Source organism: Botryllus schlosseri, chromosome 1, assembly GCF_051294905.1.
Source record: "Botryllus schlosseri isolate E-star chromosome 1, Bs_hap1, whole genome shotgun sequence".
Lineage (NCBI taxonomy): Eukaryota > Metazoa > Chordata > Ascidiacea > Stolidobranchia > Styelidae > Botryllus > Botryllus schlosseri.
The window spans coordinates 31,047,975-31,066,535 of NC_137236.1; the positions used below are offsets into that span (position 1 = coordinate 31,047,975).

At 41.8% G+C, this 18,561-nt stretch overlaps 1 protein-coding gene across 1 annotated transcript in view; it reads right to left on the reverse strand.

The window, feature by feature from the left end:
- Positions 1 to 18,561, reverse strand: part of LOC145441509 (NACHT, LRR and PYD domains-containing protein 13-like) — a 43,769-nt gene that overhangs the window by 21,153 nt on the left and 4,055 nt on the right. The window contains exon 3 of the mRNA XM_080319394.1: positions 428 to 1,849. Coding sequence (XP_080175520.1) covers positions 428 to 1,849 — 1,422 coding nt within the window. The remainder of the gene's footprint in view (positions 1 to 427; positions 1,850 to 18,561) is intronic.

Consider the following 18,561-nt stretch of genomic DNA (forward strand, 5'->3'; position numbering starts at 1 on the left):
GCAAGACCTCGATGCTAAAGATTTGTAGTGATTGCTATGTGCTGTGTAGTAGTATGACACCTGACGCGCCGGCCGGAACGATCGCTTCTATGGCAGTTGTGTTGTCATACTGACTCCCAAGACGGAATTGATAAATGCCGCACCTCGCTGTTTGTAGTTGTATTTTCATCACTGCGTTACACAGGATATACTGCAAACGTATCGAAATCGATTCCCCGTCTTCGAGACGGTTGCTACTGCTGTGACTCAGTTGAAAAGCATTTGCTATAAAAGTTAACGCAATGAAGTTATTGTTTCATCACCCTGCATTTTGCGATTAGGATATAAAATTGAAATATGTCTCGCGGACCGGCAAGAATGTGGCCGCGGACCGATGCCACCACTGTCCTACACTACGAATACCTCTATATTTTCTAATGAGGCTAACCTTCATGGACGTTATCCGGCTTTTTGTCGTAAAGGAGGCCGCATACAAATCTCCGGACGACCGACCACCGCTCTTTGTGCATGTGGTTCGAGATGAAGCTCATGAACTTTGGAAGCGTCATTTCGACTACAAAGCCCGCTGCGAAGAATTCTTGCAGACTTTGATGACAGAAAAAGAAAATGAAACTTCCATCCAACAGATTGCAACTGTGGAGGTTCTTTCCTGGAACTTTCATCATGAGATCTTGAACTTCTTCTTTTGAAAGTCCAAACTTCTTCAAATCATTTTCAGAGAATGTCACTCTCCCTTCTTTCATGCCACGATATGCCATCGCCTTCAATTTATTGATAACTCCGGCGATAGCATCAGGCTTTCTAATGTTTTTCACGCTGCTTAGAGTGGATATGATTTTTTTGTAGAGTCCTGTGACCGTCGCGGGAGGAGGTTCGTCCGGATTATTGGCCATTATCACAGCGGTCAATACCAGAAAAACGGGAATGGAAACTAAATTGATTAGCCTTGGTGACAGTTGTTCTATTTTCTTCCATGCTTCATCCCCATGCTGACGTAACAGAAACACAAAAAGCTTCTTTGCGTCATCTAGGGTCAGACCAGAAAGTGTGATGATGTCGGCCGGTCGCGCTTCCGCGGGTAAATCCGAGACAAAGAATTCTCGGGAAGAGATGACGATCTTTGAATCACCGAGTAGATTACGTGAGAGTATATTGTACATGATCGTTGCTGCCACGGCTCGAGTATAGGGATTTATTCTCTTGTCGCCATCTCTGTTTATTTTCCACGTAGCCTGATCCAAGCCGTCGAAAAATAAAACTGCTTCTGATTGATGTTCGAGCAACCACTTATAAGCATGATCCTCGTCGTTCTCATTCTGAAAGAGGCCACCGAAAAGAAATTTAGATGGTCGGATTAATCCATCATCTCGCATGTCCTTTATTTCTATATAACATATTAATTTGTACTTCAGCGGTGAGCGGCTGGCAATGTCCTCGAGAGTTTTTTTCGCGATTCTGCGCATGAGAGTGGTTTTCCCAGATCCCGCAGACGCAACTATGGCGGTGATAGAACGTTCTTCGATGATAGCTTTCTGAAAGACTCCATCTAGCTCGATGAATTTGTTGTCGTCAACTTTTTGTCGGAGGAATCCGAACTCCTTTCTGAATTGATTTTTCACAACCCCTTCCTTTCGCCAAAGGAAGAACTTTCTTTTTCTTGCTACTTCCATTTCGTGAACCTCTTCATAATTTCCTTTGAAATATTCTGACTTGGTGACCCTTCTCATCTGTGGATGCACTTGGAAATCAGGTCTGTTGAGGTCATCGACGCCGATGTCATCGAGAATTCTGTCTGCCGTCTTCCGGGACGTATTGTCGTTTATGCATTTGATCAGGGCTAATGGATCTGCTGGAAGATAACAATATTCTTTCTTATTTTTTCTTGATATTTTAATAATAGAAATGATCGTGAAAAAGCTATTACTGCTTTATGTGAATATTTTATATGACCCACACATTAAACATGAATATTGATTATGGTTGAACAAAATTTGGAAATTTTAAAAATAGCATACTCCATGATTGTGTCTTATTCTGTGGATTATTGATAAAATAAATAACGCATTGAGCCTGAAAGAAGCTCACAGGAAAGATGTTAAGATTTCGGGCAAAGCGTTTGAAAGTAACTGCCCAAGAATGGGCGTGCCGCCGACCATACAACGGTGTGAAGACTAGTAATCACATAACCCCAGCTCTTGATTGGCTAATCGGCCATGCTCCAATGATCACGACAGAAGCAGCTTGTTGATTGGGTGTTCAATGAGTCTGCTACCAGTGGGGATTCTGAAAACGCATTGTTGGTAGGTTGGCAGATGATGATTTATTATTACTTCTGGACAATCGAGCATCAAAAAAGTTACATATATACTACGGCGTGAGCCAAATAAGGTCACACAAAGTATAGTGTTGTTGTTAAGCTTTATATTTGTATTCACTGATGATGGATCCCTTCTGAAACGGGGAATTTGTTCACCACTTGCATAAGCGCATTTGCTTTCACTCGATGAAAACATGGCATGCAGTCTACACACGTTTCCTTTGCAATGTAGCAGTCATGCTGTTCAAGTTTTTGTGAGGCAGCTGTTGTTTGTTCATTATGTATTTCGTACCTCAATATGTCCTCACGAGTAAATTTCGAGTCATCAAGCAATCGATGTCGATAAAAATATTGTTTCTTGCATATTTTAGGATTGTACGCGAATCACTGGTTGAACCCGTGAGAGCGACCAATCATTCAATGATAGCGCCTTTTACTGAGCCTCCGTTTTTCTCACACAAATATATTGATCGTAAACAAAGTTACCGAAGCTTACAGCTCATGCTGTCGTAGATTGTAGTATAGTAAAGTGATTTAATAGTAAAATATATATTTCTATACTCTTAACTTGACCAAACCTCTTGATTTATTGAAATTGAATTCCAATATAGTTTATATAATCCTCAACCACGAGCATAGGGTGGAATTGCATCATATCAATTTGTAGCTGGGTAATGTAGGCTATAGCAGTGCTTTTCAACCTTTTTCGTCGTGGTACACCCTGTTAACATTTTCTCAAAACTCGTACACCCCTGACCGTATAATACACCGATAACGCCGAAAGCCGCATTTTGATCACATATACAATACGTCCAGATTCCAGCGGGGAGTCGCCATGGCGCATGGACGACAAATGCTAATATGAAATTTGATACTGGGAACTTAACACCGCGGAGAGCCCTTGTGTAGCTCTGTGCCTTCACTTATTTCTTGAGATATGCAATGCGCAAATTTTCTTATTGTAGAAGCAAAACATCCCAGCAGGCTTACAAGTCGGATGTTGGACGGCACGCTCTCTCATAATTGCCAATATAGCCAAAGTAGATTGGGCGTATTTTTATATTCAGGAAGGGCTAGAAAAAAACAAGAAATTGAGTGACAATAAAATGAATTAATCGACAAGATAGCGTAATGGCGAAGCGTCCGGTTTCTTGATCGGTAGGTCGTGGGTTCGATCCCGGCCGGGTCAGACCAAAGACCTGATTAGTAGCACTGGTGTCCATGACTTCCCTGCTTGCCGCTCATGCATTACTGGGATAGCATGGAGGGTTGGTGCATGACTTAGAAAGCCGTAGAGGCTACATCCGTACTTTCTTGTACAGAGGCATATGCACATCATGCACTTATGGTATGCATATGCACAGATCGTTTGTATGTGTATCATGAGTCGGTGTCTATGCCGCAAAATAACATCAAGGACAAAATTAAACCAAGTCCTTCGCGCTAAGTGCCAAGAAAAATCTCAATTCAAATGAATCTGCCACGAAATATTCTACTTTATGAACATATAGGGAGATCTACGGAAAATGTTGCTGTTCCCTGGCTACGCCAATTCGTCCGGACTGGTATTTAAGTCATCAAGATCCCAAATTTTGGTGTCAGACTAATCAAGATTTAGGTTGGTCTTGGAAGTTCACAGTAAATGACTTGGGTAATTTATTATTTGATATTATAGGTAATTTCGAGAATTATTCCCCGGGCCCCTCATTATCTTCTCACGGGTCACATTTGGATTGCGAGCCACGGGTTGGCCGACCCTGCACTAGCTGGTCGATCCGTGGCTTACCTTTGTTCACAGCGCATCGAAAGTCATGCATGGGCGCAACTAGTCGGTTTCGTTTCTTCGACTTAATAGTCATCAGGGATGGAAATACTTGTTCGCACTCTCACCTAAATGGGAAAATTAACCTCTGGGGAATAGGGTGAGAATACGAGGAGACGATGCTACAAAAACTCAAATCCAACCCCGCCTTAACTAATAACTCCCTTCGGTCGAAAAAAAAAACAGAATCTACTCGCGTACCACCTGGATGACCATCGCGTACCACTAGTGGTACGCGTACCACAGGTTGGGAACCACTGGTGTAGAAGGTCGCAAAATTATGGTTATGCGGTCGTAAGTCCGCAGTTTGAGCACCCCTGGCCTAGCCGAAATAAGGATAGACATTTGAGCAAGGCTGCAACGTATAGTAAATGATAAACACGAATAAGGGCTCGAGGTTACTGGACCACCATCTAACGCAGTGGTTCGCAAACTCGACCCCGTGACTGCGTAAGCTTGTATTCTGTGCTATTCATAAGCTGACCGCAGGAAGCACCAATTCAAAATGTCCGAGATTTAGCGGTGGTTTCCTCGATAATCATCAGACAGATATCGCAAGCAGAATACATGCTAACTCCACCCTGCTCTACTCGAAAAGGAAGTAATACGTCCATTACCAAAGGTTGAATGATGAGAAACATTTGCTTATGACATCACATTGTACGATATTACACACTCAGTGATTCTGTTTTGAAGCATAAACTGGCGAATTTTTGTGATAGCTATAGTCATCGTATCATCGGTTCATCATAATGTGGATCTGGTACATCCCTGTACACCCCATCCGAGTGGTGCACCCTTTGAAAACTCTGGTACACCCTAGGGTGTACGACAACCCCGGTTGAAGAGCACTGGGCTATAGCATCTTATACGTTCGTTTCTCTATTCTATATTTTGGCTGGTAACTATAATCCGAGGCTGTGCTATTACTTAGGTAGTTTAGCATTTCTACGTATATGTGAGCTTAAAGCGCCTTCTTGCGTTTATAGTCAACTCTATATACGTTCATGAATCCATAATCGATGACCAGTCGAGCTGTATTTCTGACAGCTAGCACAATGCAATAACGCGAGCATGCCTCATACTTCGAAAAGGCAACTTGACTTGACTCGTGACTTGACTTGACTCGTGACTTGACTTTACTTGACTCGACTTGACTCGAGTAACCTCTAAAAATCGAGTGACTTGACTTGACTCGAGTCACCTTCCAAAATCGAGTGACTTGACTTGACTCGAGACACCTTCGAAAATCGAATGACTTGACTTGACTCGGGTCAACATGTGCAATGACTCGAAATAACTCGTGACTCGAAGGTGGTGGCTTGATCCCAACACTGGTACATGAATGCTCAACCTTTGTTCAGTTGTTGTTCATTTTTCGATTTAAAACTTTGTGTGGCCCACCTTCTATCCTCCTAGAGTCATGGTCTTTTTCAATGCGTGGTAATCGCCGGCACTGATATGCCTATTTGTCTAAACCAGTGGTTCTTAACCTTGCCTCCAGTGCCCCTTGGGGGTGATTTTGAAGGGGGAGGAGACACTCAGGGGGCGATATGGGGGAGGGGGCGCTTGGATCAGGGGCGATGAAGAAAAATGGCTTCGCAGTAGATAATGATGTAGTGGTAGGACATATCCTTGATGAGTATTTAGAGCAAATTAACATTCCACAAAACATGTCAAATCCCGAAATTGTTGGTCGCGCTTCGCGACGATTTTTGTTACATATGTTTTCATAAATGTAGGGGGTTATTATATTTCGTGTAAAATTAATTGCGCGTACATTTAGATCGCCGATTCTCCGTTGAAACAATGCCTTCACGCTTGCTAGGGTTATATTCTACAAAATGTTTCTAACTATCCTGAAGCGCACAGCGTGTGGAAATCTAAGAAGGAGGCACTGTATATCACTTTTGAGAGTGCGAGGCAATTGTACATAAAATACGTTTTGAAGATTTGTGAATGAAATGAATAACTAAATATAATTGTATTTGAGAGCTACAAAATTAAATCTTCAGAATATTTCTTACTATCTAGTGTTGTGGTCCACAACCTCACAAGAAGGTTACATAATATGAGTTGCTTTATTTGGAATACATTCACGTTAAAATTAATAACTGGGTAGGCCTACAGTACCAAATTCAATGTGGGCAGATATATGCATCCCATTCTCAGTTGACTTACTTGGTCACACAAAGCACTAAAACAAAATCCAATACCATCACTTTCCCCGCATTGCCAATCGCAGATGTGAATTCGGAATGGTTTGAACCATAGGGTATGGGAACGTACCAGATTGTTGGTATATCAACCTTGATTTGCCCCTGAAGATACCACATACTATCAATATATGGTTCATTATAGTCGAGGGGTCCTCGAGAAATATTTCCAATACTAAAGTCCCAAAAAGACCGACTGGAAACGGTCATGACCGAATAAGTTTAATTATTAATTACGTGGCCTCAATTTTCCAAGACAACAGCTCACTCAGCGCTATTGGTAAATCTGATTACGTGGGCTGAGAGGATTGAAAGTTTATAACGACATATATATGCAATTACCGCCTATTCATTCATGCATTAAAGAAAATTTTTGCACCTAGGGCCACCACGCCACACAAAATTTGCTGACCACCAAATCACGTGACGGGTTTTTTAGGGGCAAAGCCCCCAGAAGTTGGATCAATCACCCTATGGGTGCGCAGTGAGCAAGACAGGTTAAGAACCACAGGTCTAAACTATGCGCATTTTTCTCTACCTATATTTAAATGTAAACATCTAGGACAGTGATTCTCGACCTTCTTGTCTTCACGGACCCGTTTTGGACCATCATTGACCTCCGCGGACCCCAAAAGGTACAAATTTAGGTCTAATATTTGCAATCGACATTTGTCTTGTGCTAATGATACCCATAGGCTTGGTGATAAACAGCGAATTTTCTTTGAAATGTGATCATACTATACACGTAAATATTGGGTTGACTTCAATCACTTCAAAATGAATCCTACGATTGCATTTTTGATATAAATAGATTTTGCGTCTTCAAGAACCGGAAACAATCTTTACAAATATAGGCGGTGGTGAATGGAAAACATGGGGTGATGAATTCGTGAATGTAATCGATTGCGATTATGATTACTTCTGATTCTCGCGATAACGATTACGATTACAACAAAATCTGAAAGTTGTCGATTACGATTACATTGGAAAAGTAATCATGAATACTTGCGATTATATTTATTTTACTTACTTATAAATTTATCTTGGAACACATGTTGCAGTGGTTCTGAACCGGGGTCCGCGAAACATTCTCGGGGGGGGGGGGGGGGGTTCGCGAAACCTCTAAAGTTGTAAAATGATTGATAACTTAATTTGTATTTTTTATCAGGGAAGTAACGAGACCGTATCGCCTAATTATTGATAAATCTTAAAATCAGCATATTGCTGTTTGGAGATATTTTGGTAGGAATTGTAGAATTTCTTGAAGAAAAAGCTGGAAAAGTAAGTTCACAATCACGGTGACTCCCTAATGGTAGCGAAACCCATGCTATCCTGCGATATGCATCACCATCACCACCGTTCCACAATAACTTCAATATGAGCTTCTAGTTACAAATCACCAGGCTGGATGTTAGATGCTCATTAAAAAATAGGTTTCTCAATTTTGGTACCGTCTTTGTTGTAATCAAACCACTGTGTGTTTGTTTGTATTGGGGTATTCATGGTGCTTGTCGACTGCTATGGTCATTTACACCAGGCCGATATTCCTTTTATTTTCCGTAACTGCCGACTTATAGCACGGCCCACTTGTACTAGGCTTTTGTAAGACACCGCTGACGCGGATGAGATGGCGAGGAGGAGCCAAGTTAAACTCCAACACTTAGATATCGGAATTCGGAAGTCGACCTCGGTCGGACTCGAACCCGCATCCATTGGTGTTGCAGCCGCAGATTACACCGCTGCGCTATCTCGTCACTTACAACCAATGTGTGTCGTTGGAGGCGTTACTCGTTTTTTTTACATTCGACACCAGCCACCTTCGTGGAAATGGAGGCAATGGAAGCATGTTATGCATATGTGCAGGTCGTAGGTAGGTGCATCAAGGCGTTGCCAATTCGGTATCGATTCTCAGATAAAAAATTTTCGACATCGTCAATCTCATTAGGTCAGATTCCCGGGATTGGCCGTCCTCCGTAATGCCCATTCTCTGTAATGACCATTCTCGGTAATGTTTTTCTCGGTATTGTCGGTATCGCCTAACGCTTCCGACGACACGTGACACTTCTGACAACAATTTTGAACACGATCGCAACATATATGGCACAAAAATTAAGAAACAGAATATTCAATGATGTTATACCATCCAAGCTAGTCATTTCTACACAGCAGCTCATCTTCAAGATATTCTGGAATAGTTATGGTTACGTGATGAGGATCAAATCCCATTTTTGTGACTTACTTGGAAAAAGCTGTTTTCAACCAACCGCAACAAATCATATCTAAACAGCAATATGATTGTATATGTAGGTTATCAGCAATTGGGCAATTGAAATGAGTTTACACAGAAAGATATGTAATCTCATACGCCCATTCCGTTGATGTGCTTACTGAAGCATCAACAGTTTAGAAGCAAAACTGCTTCGTGGCTTTCCTAATATATAAAAGTTAGAATTTTGTAAATTTAGAAGTTTTGCGAACCCAGTGCAAATGCTTCGCGGACCCCCAGTTGAGAACCACTGGACTAACTCACGAACTACATTTCTATGGTAACAGAGAAGAGAAAGAGATTAATTCATGAAGGTCAGCACAACTAAAGTATCAACAGAGAACGAAAAGAGCAAATACAGGTATATGAAAAATTATCGTTTGTCCCAGAAGTTACCTAACCATGATACCAACGAATTTAGTGCGGATTATCCCACTATCCTAAAATCGGGTGTGTGCATCAGAGTTGGATCAATTGTAATTTGTAATTGAGCTGAATGTAATAAATTACATTTTTCAATGTAATTGAAATGTAATTGTTATTGAAGCATTTTTATTTTGTGTAATTGTAATTGTAATTTGACAAAAAAATTTCTTAATTACAATTTCAATTACAATAGATTGCTATTGAGACCTGACAAGCGCAACATAAAATAATTGACTTATAATGCATTCTCTTGAAATGTCGACAAAGAATTTAATGGATCCTTTCGCGGAAGCCCTTGACTGCGCCCTTGCGGGAGAAGTTTTTTTTTAAATTTAGACGGTTATGCTGGCCTCGGCTGCCATTGTATACAATTTTTAGATTACTAACCAACGGATGGATTCGCAACACGTGACTCACGATTGAATACGCCGAAAAGCGAACTGCTGAGCCGGCTAAAAGCAGCAGAATTGATAGTCCCATAGCTGGCGATCCAAGCGTCGAAATTTGATATGTATTGTCCTAATCGAAAGCTAGTGTCGCACTGATTTCGCAATAAAAGTATATTTCCAGGCAATGGTACCATCCGAGAATAGTCGTGAAAGTCTGAGAATCGGTATTGTTCTGAACAATCGCTTGGCATAATTGGTCATTGTTGTGGTCATGCTGCTGCGGCGCTCTCACTTTTCAGAACAGTCGGCCTTAAACGGCTATTTTGGAGCAGTTACATTGCCCTGACGAGATTTTAATTTGTATTTTCGGAATAATTGCATCAATAGCTTACGATAAAGACCAGATGCATCAAATTTGCACGCTTGGATCGCCACCTCTAGGACTACAAAGTTTGCTGCTTTTAGCCGGCTCTGCAGTACGTTTGTCGGTGCATTCATCCGTGACTCACATCTTGCGCATCTATCCGTGGGTTGGCAATCTACCATACGATTTCAGATCATGATGCTGCATCGTTACTTCGTCTGGCTAACTAACCAGACCACTGGATATTATATAACGTCTTATCTGACAAAGCACAGTTTTGTTTTCACTCCTTATCCTAATTCCTACGTCCCTCGATAGAAATAATATTATTTCTTTAATTATATACTATATACGCAAATCCAACACGCGCATATAATATAATAATTTTTTCAACGTCATACTGCACCCTATCCCTAATCCTAACCCATAGGAAATTAGGCAAATAACATTTTGCATTTCTAATTACGCGAGTCATAATTACCGAGCATACAAAACACGCTTATATTACCGGACAGTGACATCTTAATAACCATACTATGTACGCACATGAACGCATTTATTACTACACAATCTGAACTAGACTTGAATTGTTGTTAAATACGACGCTACGGTTGTCAAGGAGCACGGTTGAATCTGTGATTATTCAATTACATGTGTAATGTAATTGAAGCATGCAAAGAGTAATTGTAATTGCAATTGTAATTTGATATTTTTAGATTGGCGTGATTTTAATAGTAATGTAATTAAAACATGCATGAAAGTAATTGTAATTGCAACTGTACTTGAACTGAAATAATGTAATTGATCCAACTCTGGTGTGCATTATGCATGAGTACAACAATTCTTGGAAAATATCCACCTCAAAATAAAACTTGAAATCACATCTTTTTTTATTTTTGTGTCAATCGCGTATCATATTCAACCATCCTGCTCAATAATTCGTAATATCAGTATTTTGCGTTGCCAATTAACGAGAAGTGTTTTGATAATTAGCTAGAATCGTCTACGCTGCGTACTAGCATGCGGTCTCCTGCTGAGTTGGTTTGCCATTTGTACGCTAACGAAGTTAGGTCAACTATTTCTGCACGCACGCGCGATATTCACTGTTCCGGTTAATCGCGTCAACAATATGCCGAAACCACTGCGTCTAAAGCAGGCCAGGGGCGCTAAATCAAATAGCTGGCACAAATAGTCACCTCTGCAACAGGCTTGGTTACGCTGGACGCATGATGTACTGCTCCTTCAGGTTACGTGCTATAAATGAGTACAGAATTTTCCCAGAATCTACAGTTTCAGGAAGCGTGTTTTATATAGAAAATTGCAGTATAGCCAATGAAATCGACGAAATATGACCTAGAGCCGTGTTCTTTAACCTTTTTCGTTGTTGTACATCTTTTTAACGTTTACCCGAAACTCGTACACCCCTGACCAATGCTCCCTCTAATTTTGATGAGTCTGCGCAATCAGGCCAATCACTGCGCAGGCCCATAGACAACAGTGCGGAGCCAGGCTCCCATATGGTAATAAGCCAAATTTCTGGGGGGGCTTCGCCCCCCAGACTCTACCCCGGGCCTTACGCTTTTTGCCGATACTTATCATATATATTGGCTGTCCGTTTAGTGGGTATATATCCAGGGCGCAAGAAGCGAGAAAAATTTGTATAGTTTATCATTGAATCGGTCAATATGATCGAGAATTGTATATATATTGCTATCAATTTCTATCCTCTCTCTGCTCACGTAATCAGATTTACCCGGAGAGCTGATCGAGTAAGGTGTGTTGGAAAAGGTAGAACCCATGAACAATGTTCCCTCTAAATTTTCGCGAGTCCACGCAAACACGCCTACTCATTGCGCAGGCCCTTGGACAGCAGTGCGCAACCAGGCCCCACACAGGTTGATGAAACCCCTCTGTGTCTGTGCTTTTTGCCAGTACTTATCGTCTATACATTAGGTACCCGATTAGTGGTTGTGTCGCGACAATGTTCCCTCTAAGCTGCGCACGTGCGCTGTGCTGAGACGGTCTCTGCGCACAGAAAATCTAATCTGCGCACAAAAAATCCGAAGTGATATTGTTTTTATTAGTCGTTGCACACTGTTGTCTAAGGGACCACGCAGGCGCGCAGACTCGTGAAAATTTAGAGGGAACATTGCCAGTGAAAATAGTGTTATCACTGAAGTCTGAAACCGAGGCACAAGTGCGGCCCGCAAAGGTAAATATTGCGCTCCGCGACGAAATGAGAATTTGCAATCACGTGCTCCTCACGAAAGAGAATTTTTTTGTAGTATTGTCTCGTACGCGTAAGCGATACTGATATCATTTCAATAGCGCATTACTTTCTGTGAATGGCGAAATAACATGCTTTAACGCAGGCTCGAATTGTATCATGAGTAATGTATTGCATCTTATCAATTCGTTTCTCAATTTTGGCAGGTAACTATAAAGCGAAGCTATGCAATTACTCATGTATAGTCAAACAGTTCTACGTATATGTGAGCGGTACAGCGCCTTCTTGCGTGTATATTCAACTCTATATTCGTTCATCGGTTCAGAATCAATGACCACTCAATCTGTATTTAACACAGCTGGCAAAATGCAATGACGTAATCATGCCTCATACTTCGAAAAATCAATTTGACTTGAATTGTGACTTGACTCGTGACTTGACTTGACTTGACTTGACTCGACTTGACTTGACTTGACTCGACTTGACTCGAGTAAACTCCGAAAATCGAGTGACTTGACTTGACTCGAGTGACCTTCGAAAATCGATTGACTTGATTTGACTCGAGTCAAAATGTGCAATGACTCGAAATGACTCGCGACTCGAAGGTAGTGACTTGATCCCAACAAGATTTACCAGTAGAGCTGATCGAGTGAGGTCTATTGGAAAAGCCAGGCCCTCCAAAGAATATTAAAACATCCGCGGGAGTACCCGTTGATATACCGACTTCGTTACATGATGCTATTTCGTGACCTCATATCTGTTATGTCAAAAGATATGGAAATCACCCAAACGTACTCAACTAAATGACGTACACGATTTGGAATTGGTATTTTTTTATTGGCAAATAATGTTCCCTCGATATGCCATTTGTCTTGTTGTGCGCGACTCGGATCGCAAGGACAGGAACATTCAGCGCCAGCCATTTAGGCGCCTATATACAATTAAACATGTGTGTATAATTGTATATATGTCGAGGTTTTCGGTCAGCACAAGGGCAGTCCTTTTCGGCCAAGGTTTTTTCGCTGCTGATCGTTCTGGCGCACTTCTCGCAGCCACATGTTACATAGCCTATAATTTCATATGTCTTGGTGCGTTGTGGCGCGGTAGTGGCCGACTCCCAAGTAACAATCATGCTTATTTTTTCTTGTAGAAAGGGTATCCTCTAGGGTTGGTGTGAACCTCTGAAAGGTTCAGGTTCGTGTGAACGCGGACCCTTTTTGAAAGGTTCTGTGTGAACACGAACGTGAACCTGATAATGTCACGTGACGTCATATTGCTAATTCCAACTTTACATTTTGTGAAGTGATAGGCTTGCCATACCGAGGGCCAACTCGGACCAAAATGCTGAAGTGCATATTGACGTTTTAAACGTCTACAGATATATCAACTGGGGCAGTCAATTGATATAATCATCCCAGAAAATGAATATCTTCCGTCGCTTTGTCAACAATTTCGATGAGGACTGAGTAACGCTATACGTTGATATTGAGCAGAGTGTAAAACGGGTTTCTACAATTGCTACCGATATTATAACATTGACAAGTAATACAGCAGTAGCCAATACCCCAACCGCAAGGATTTGGTTTTTCTGATACAATAGAATTATGAAGTCACGATTGATCCCGAACGCCTGCTAGATTTTTACAACAGACAACGATATCAATTTCATTGATTGGTTGAATAAGCAACATTCGCCGACTAACTAGGTACCTACGAGTAATGTATTTCGCTCTTGATGTTGTGTAATTGCGGTTCAAGCGCACAGCCGAGAGTCACTAAATATTCACAAACGGAAAGATGGATATTTCGAGCAAACTATTGTAACAAAGCAAGTAAAATTTGTGAGATGGTTAAGGTTCGTGGTCGGTTGGTGTTGATTTTTTTATGTTGCCAGCGCCATGCATAGTGTGGCGAAGAACGCGAACGTGAACCTCACGTTCACACCATCCCTGGTATCCAATAATCAAGATAATTGTCACCACTGAATCACGCCCGGCGCGATTTTTTTTTGAAAAATTCCAAAAAACTACATCATGATTTATGTTAATTCACGAAATAGTTTTTGGTTCCCTTTGAGCACGGCCCCTCAAATTGAGAGGGTTGGGAGTGGGGCAGTTAAAATACTGAGTAAATCTTACTCAATGTTCATGCCACGCGGAGAAGACTATTCGTTAGATTCTCGCAGATTAACTTGGAGCTAGCCCATTGTTATTTATAACTTTATTAAAGCATGTTATTTCGCCATTCCCAGAAAATAATGCGCTATTGAAATGATATCAGTATCGCTCACGCGTACGATACAATACTACAAAAAAAATCTCTTTCGTGAGGAGCACGTGATTCCAAATTCTCATTTCTTCGCGGAGCGCAATATGTACCTTTGTGGGCCGCACTTATGCCTCGGTTTCAGACTTCAGTGATAACACTATTTTCACTGACATACAATGTTCCCTCTAATTTTTCACGAGTCTGCGCGCCTGCGTGAGACACACACGATTCTGGCTTAGTATATCATTATGGGATTCATCATTTACCTCAGCGGTTCTCAACTGTACGGTGGAGCTGAGATTACAACTATTACTTTAGAAGGGAAAATTCAGAATCATCCTGAATCCTGAAGTTGAAAGATTAGGGAACCAATTCGTCGATTCAAATTGCATATTGACGGAACCCAACACACGCTGATTTATTTAGGTGTAATGTGACCGTTCGTCTGCAGGGGGACAGCCTCTGGCCTGTTGAAATAAGGATGTGCGAGGCTGTAACGTATTGGAAGTGCTAAATACTATGATGAGGGCTCGAGGTTACCAGAGCACCCTCTAATTTAGTAATTATTCAACTCGACCCCGTGACCCGGTTGCTATGCCCTTGCAATTATGTACACGGCGCTATCAATGAGCATCCTACAGGAAGTACCAATTCAAAATGTTTGAGCTCAGTCAATAAGTCTATAACCAACATTTAAATAATGAGGAGCAGCATTTGCTTATGACACCACAAAATAATGTAGTCTACAAGTTGCGCACAGCTGGAATATTGTACAATATCCCACATCCAGTCAATGTGTTCTGAAGCATAAACTTGCCTCATACTATGATAGCTAAGCTATAGTCACTGGTAAATTTTATTGCGGATCTGGTACACTTTAGTAGATCCCATTTGAGTGGAACACTCTTTCAACATATTAGTACACCCTGGGTGTACGATACACTCGGTTGAAGAATGTAATATACACATCATCGGTCGATGCTATGCAACATATGCAAGGTTTGCACATCGTCTGCGATATGTTTTGTCAAACAGAAGGTTTATGGCCTCGAAGGCAAGCGAAATAGCTGGAAACAACATATAACGATACATATAAATTTTGGAAGATATTATGGACTGCTGCGTTCCAAAATCCAATAATAGTCGCTTAGATCGGACACTGCTGATGTCGATTGCTATTCACGGCCGCATTTCGATTACTCATGTTGGCCACCGACGCATCGCAGGCAATGTTCCCTCTAATTTTTCAAGAGTCTGCGCAAACACACCAACTCACTGCGCAGGCCCTCGCACAACAGTGCGCAACCACCCTCCAATGGGGTGATCAAATTAACTACTGGGGGGCTTCGCCCCCAGACCCCCCCTACGGCTAGGCTTCTTCGGGTACTTATCATGCACATTGGTTGCCTATTTAGTAGTAGCGTCCCTAAACGCGCGAAGCGCAAAAAATTTTCTATAATTTATGATTGCATCGGCCAATATGACCGGAAATTGCATATATATTGCTATCAATTTTTATCCTCTACCTGCTCACATAATCAGATTTATCGGTAGAGCTGATCCAGTGAGGTGTGTTGGAATAGATGGGCCCTCTAAATAATAATAAAATATCTTCGGGCGCACCCGTTGATATAATGACTTCGTTACATGACGCTATTTCGTGACCGCCTATCCGCTATGTCAAAAGATATTGAAATCGCCAAATCGTACTAAAGTAAAAGACGTACACGATTTCAAATTGGTATTTCAGAACTGGAAAATTATGTTCTCTCGATATGGCATTTGTCTTGTTGTGGGACTTGGATCGCCAGGACCGGAACATTCGGCGCCAGCCATTTAGGCGCCCATGCACATGGACAATTACACATATATTTGTATATATCGAAGTTTTCGGTCAGCACCGTGGCAGTCCTTTTCGCCCAAGGTTTTCTCGCTGCTGATCGTTCTGACGCACTTCCTGGATTCGCATGTTACATAGCCTTTAACTTCATATGTCTTGGCGCGTCATGGTGCGGTAATGGCCGACGCCCAACTGCCCATTTCTATAGATCATGCCTAATTTTTGTTGGGAAAGGGTACCCAATAATCAGATATCTGACAATAATAAAACGCGCGTATAGCGCGAAAAAAAATCCTGAAAAATTTCAAAAAATACACCATGATTTATGGTAATTCTCGAAATTCCCCTTTGAGCTCGGCCCCTCCAATTGGAGGGTTTGGGGTGCGAAAGCTACGGTCCTGAGTAAATATTACGTAATGTTCATGCCACGCGAAGAAGACTATCATTCGTTAGTTTCTCGCAGATTAACTTCGAGCTAGCCCATTGGTATTTAAAACTTAGTTAAACCATGTTATTTTGCCATTCCCAGAAAATAATGCGCTATTGAAATGATATCAGTATCGCTCACGTGTACGAGGCCATACTAAAATAATATCTTCCGTGAGGCGCAGGTGATCGTGAACTCTAATTTCTTCACGGAGCGCAATAGTTACCTTTGCGGGGCGCACTTGTACCTCGGTTTCAGACTTCAGTGATAACACTATTTGGCCCTGGCAATGTTCCATCTTAATTTTCACGAATCTGCGCGCCTGCGTGGTCCATTGGACAACAGTGCACTGCAACTATAAAAAAAACATCATTCTGATTTTTTGCGCGCAACGTAGATTTTCTGTGCGCAGAGACCGTTTCAGCACTGCGCATTTGCGCACGTGCGCAGCTTAGAGGGAACATTGATTACAGGGGATAGTTGTAATGAACTGCCTGGACGACAAATACCCAATCTAATATGTCCATGTACATTTCCGATCAGCTCCGGATTAATGTATTTATTAATCTTGGCTTACTATACGCACCGAAGTCGCGAGCTGTGACGTTATGAATAGTCCACTGGAATAGATATAGTCGATAGAGTTTTCAGTTTCACGAACGAATCTCGCTACTAATATTTGTAGGTTCACATATTCGTATCAAACACTTATTCTATGTGATCAGATTCACCATCGAGTTGTTGGAAGAGCTGCATTCTAGAATAGTTAGTTATAAAGGACGGGTTAGTCCAGTGGTTCCCAACGTGGGCGATATCGCCCCCCAGGGGGCGATTTGTCGGTCCAGGGGGGCGGAAATAGCCAAGGGGGCGATAGGGGGGGGCGAAAACGGACGAAGGGGCGATAGGGGGGCGATGGCGCGTTTAAATGGCTATATTGGCGTCCATGACCAAAACTGCCACACCCAAACCCACAATTGGGAGTCCGAGCTCGAAGGAGGCCCACAATTTTTTCGTGAATTAACATCAATTATAGAGTATTATTTTGGAAATTTAGGCAACTTTTTCAAAAAAAATTCGCGCTACGTGCCATTTCGTGGTCTCATATTTCTTGCTTATTGGATAAAAATCAATTGCCCATGCAGAAATACCAATTTGAAATTGTGTGCGTCTTTTAGTTTAGTACGTAGGGGCGATTTGAATATCTTTTGACATAGCAGACAGGCCACGAAATGCCATTACGTAACGAAGTCATTATACCCACGGGTCCTCCCGAATATGTTCGATTAATATTTACGGGCCCTACATTTTCCAAGACACCTCACTCAGTTTTACCAGTAAATCTGAATACATGAGCAGAGAGAGGATGAAAATTGACAGCAATATATATGCAATTCCCAATCATATTGACCGATTCAATTATGAATGATAAAAAATTTTCCCGCTTTGCCCGAATTAGGCCGACTAACTAAAGAGTCCAACAATTTGTGCTGAGAAGTAGCGGTAAAGAGGTATCGGGGGATTTTGGTTTGAAAGGTGCAGAAGTTTGCTTTATCGCCCTGTGGAGGGGGGTCAAGACCAACGTATTGGGGGGGGGCTGACGAAGTGCTGTTATGGTCTTTCTGGAATCAAGTCGGAGATATCACCTTCCTTGTTAGTCAACTCACCAAAATTCAGCTGGAAAAGTGTAATTTCAAGGTCGAGCCGAAAAGTTGACCTTTTTATTAGTCAACTCTCCGGTGATTTAAGTCTGTATGCCCATTTTTATGTTCCCAATATTTGGGGGGGGCGATTATCGGTATGGAGTTTGAAAAGGGGGCGACGAGTCGAAAAAGGTTGGGAACCACTGGGTTAGTCAATTAGTCGCTTTGCTGCATACTGTTAGTAGTTAGTTGCTGACATCCCACCAGGATTGTCGATATAGCGGAAATATATCTGAATCGCCCAAACGTGCTAGAAACAAATTTCTTTCGTGAGGAGAGCACGCTTCAAAGTTGATATT